Genomic DNA, 3,926 nt, shown 5'->3' with positions numbered 1-3,926 from the left:
CACACACATACACACACAGAGACAGACAGACAGACAAAGACACACACACCCACAGAGACTGACAGAGAGAGAAAGACACACACACACACACACACACACATACACACACAGAGACATACAGACAAAAACACATACACACACATACACCCACAGAGACTGACAGAGAGAGAAAGACACACACACACACACACACACACACACACACAGAGACATACAGACAAAAACACATACACACACATACACACACAGAGACACACACACACACACACACACACACACACACACCCACAGAGACTGACAGAGAGAGAAAGACACACACACACACACGCACACACACACACACACACACACACACACACACACACACACACACACACACACACACAGCTCAGACAGTGAGGGGTCCCATCCACCATTAGCAGCAGCAGGCCCAGGGTTCTCCCCAGCAGGGCCGTTCTATAGACGAGGAGAGAGGCTAATGGACAAAGTCAAGTATGTACCGGAACGTTCCGACCATGCAGCTCCATCCAGCCCCGGGGTCCCAAATGACAACGGGTACAGAAAAACGATTCTACCCATAGGAAACCATTCATTTTTAGAGCTACGTTAACCAGCTCAAACGCGATAAAAAAATAAAATAAAAAGTTCAGTCGGTTCATCATTCATTCTGTCATATAGGGCATCATGCTGGAGGGTTTGCTCTATATAGACTGTATTGGGTATGAGAAGAATAAACGACTTTCAACTTTCAAACCCTGTGAAGATATGAGAGTGAAGTGCAATTCCATTACAGCTCTGGGTTCCGCTTCGCCGCCTCTTTGATTGGCAGCGTTTCTCAGACCGCAGTCTCTCCCACCAGCAGAAGTGTTGTTTTAGCAATCACACAGACCAGCAAGACAATTAAACAAGCAATTAACAAGCTCAGACAAGCCCCGTTTATAGCAAAAATACGTGGTAACAGTAAAAAACCAAAAGTAATCGCCTCTTTATTTCAGGTGCACATTGAACAATCGACTGAACGCATTTCCCCCACGCGTTCTGAAGGCGTGCGGTTATCACACACACACACACACACACACACACACACACACACACACACACACACTCATTGATGACACTCACTTGACTTGCTTTGTACGTTTACGTAAGGCCACTCACCAGCGGGTGTTCGACTGAACTGCCTGTTCTACTCTACTTGGGTTCGCTGTCGACTTCTCTGTGTAAGAGCCTGAGGGGGCTCGTAGGCGGTGTCTGTGCTGCTGCTGCGGTGGCTGGGCTATGATCTCATCTGACCAGCCAGAGGAGGAGGAGGAGGAGGAGGAGGAGGGGGGTAGGTCTCCCTCTAAGCCTGGTTCCTCTCCAGGTTTTTTTCCAGCCTGAGGAGCATTTTCTCAAATATATTTGATTGATCGTTGTAGTCTTTGAGACTGAGACTAGTCGTGTGAGACTAGATGTCTGAGACGAGTTGTGTGAGACTAGATGTGTGAGACTAGATGTCTGAGACGAGTTGTGTGAGACTAGATGTGTGAGACTAGATGTCTGAGACTAGATGTCTGAGACTAGATGTCTAGTTGTGTGAGACTAGGGGCTGATTTCACAGACATGGTTTAAGACTAATCCTAGACTGAAAAGCATCTTCAATGGAGATTTTACATTGAAAGTGTGATTTAGTCCAGGACTAGGCTTAAGCCTTGTCTGTGCAACTGGCCCTAGATGTCTGAGACTAGTTGTGTGAGACTAGTTGTGTGAGGCTAGTATCTGAGGCCATTATGTGTGTGTGTGTGTGTGTGTGTGTGTGTGTGTGTGTGTGTGTGTGTGTGTGTGTGTGTGTGTGTGTGTGTGTGTGTGTGAGGGTAGTGGTGTAGAGCGAGGTGTCGCGGAGGCCCTGGGAGACGTGGGTGAGGAGGTATGCCTGGGCAGGGATCCAGTGCCCTTGAGGGCAGATTGATGTTAGTATGCTAATGGCTCCACCTGTTCCCACCATATTACCACTACAAGGGCAGAGCAGAGGGAGCTGGATCAGGACACGGCGCAGACCAGTCAGAACACACAACGAGTCACACACACACACACACACACACACAGACACACCGATACACACGACTATACACGCATAGACACACACGCGCGCGCATATACACGTGTGCACACACACACGCACACGCACACGCACACGCACACACACACACACACACACACACACACACACACACACGTACACATTTTCCAGTACTGACCCCAGCATGTCCCCCCCTCCTGCACTGCTGTTCCATGTCTAAGTTGTCCAGCTATTCCCCATTATCATTGATTTTACTGTCATTGTCAATGTGCAGTAGGGGGATGTGGTTGGATCTGTGTGTGTGTGTGTGCGCGAGTGTGTGTATGTTTGTGTGTGTGTTAGCGTGCCTGCTCGTATGCCTGTGTGCGCAAGCGTGTGTGTATGTATGTGTTTGTGTTGCATGCTGTCTGTCCGGGGGCTCTAGGGAGTGGCGTGGCTGCTGTGAGGTAAGTTCCGGGGTGAACAAGGGGTTCCTGAAATCCAAACACAGGTAGGAGCGTCCGCTTTCACCCACCCTGACCACCCTGAGTGTGTGTGTGTGTGTGTGTGTGTGTGTGTGTGTGTGTGTGTGCGTGTGTGCGTGTGTGTGATAAGGGGTGTACTGTTGGCTACCAGTGCAGCATGGTATCCATAGTGACGTCTGGGTGGATTTGCATGTGTGTGTCACTACGGAAACCTGGGCCCCGGGCGTGCATGTGAGTGCTGCCCATGGTGACACGGGGTGTGGGGGGGGTGTGGGGGGTAGGTGGGCGGGGGCTGTGCATGCATGTTAATGAATGTCTGTCTCTCTCTCTCCACGCCTGGACGCCCCTCAGAACACGGCTACACCCCAGGTGGGTCTCTCTCTCTTTCTTTCCCCCCCTCTCTCATTCACCACCATCTCTCTCCTTCCCTCTCTGTCTCTCTGTCTCTCTGTCTCTCTCTGTCTCTCTCGCCTCCCCCCCCCCCGTCTCTCACTCGCTATCTATCTCTCACACCCTGTCGCTCTCTCTCTCTATATATATATATCTCTGTCACGTAGCTCACCCTCTCTCTCACCTGCTCTCTCTCACCTGCTCTCTCATCTCTCTCTATCACCTCTTCTCCTTCTCCTCTCATCCTCTTCCTCTCTCTTTCTCTTGACATTTTTGACCCCGCTACTTCTCCTTTTCTCTGGCTCTCTCTCATCCCTCCTTCCCTTCCTGTCTTGAGTGTGGTGTAGGTGTGTTTGAAGTGTCTGTGTGTGTGTGTGTGTGTGCGTTGGTTGCAGACTGATGGTAAGTACACTCTCATGGTCAACCATCTGAGCTTTCAAGTGGCTCCTCACACAAGGTTAGAGACAGGTTCACACTGTACAAGTTTATGGTGTGTGTGTGTGTGTGTGTGTATGTGTGTGTGTGTATGTGTGTGTGTCTGTGTGTGTGTGTGTGAGTAAGTGCGTGTGTGCGTGCGTACGTGTGTGCGTGCATGTGTGAGTGCGTGCATGTGTGCGTGCGTACATGTGTGCGTGCGTGCATGTGTGCGTGCGTGCATGTGTGCGTGCGTGTGCGTGTGCATGTGTGTGTGTGTGTGTAGGATCACTGCCTTGAGTGAAAGAGGTGGTCTGTGCTTAGACACCACTACAAGTGGCCACGCCACACTCATATAAACACACAGATAGAACCCCCCCCCCCCTCCCCTCCCCCCACCACCGGCCCGCTCAGAGACCCCTGCTGTGACACGACCCCTCCCCATGATCCTTTGCTGTGCTGACTGTGCTCTTGTCTTCCTTTAAGGTCTGGCACACCTGATGATCGGCGACCAAGGTATGAGCTTTTTAAATCATTTCCTGTTTCTGCTGCTCCGCCTCCTCCATCACCACCCCCCCCACGCCCCCCCCACCCCCACC

At 51.1% G+C, this 3,926-nt stretch overlaps 1 protein-coding gene across 1 annotated transcript in view; it reads left to right on the top strand.

Moving 5' to 3' along the window:
- Positions 1-3,926, top strand: part of nrxn1a (neurexin 1a) — a gene marked incomplete at both ends in the record, with an annotated part of 54,059 nt that overhangs the window by 3,001 nt on the left and 47,132 nt on the right. Inside the window, 2 exon segments of the mRNA XM_080542051.1 lie at positions 2,875-2,892; positions 3,814-3,843. Of these exon segments, the coding sequence (XP_080398177.1) occupies positions 2,875-2,892; positions 3,814-3,843 (48 nt within the window).

The sequence above is a fragment of the Nansenia antarctica genome, assembly GCF_963989245.1.
Source record: "Nansenia antarctica genome assembly, chromosome: 11".
Classification (NCBI taxonomy): domain Eukaryota; kingdom Metazoa; phylum Chordata; class Actinopteri; order Argentiniformes; family Microstomatidae; genus Nansenia; species Nansenia antarctica.
This window is presented reverse-complemented; position numbering and strand designations above follow the sequence as displayed.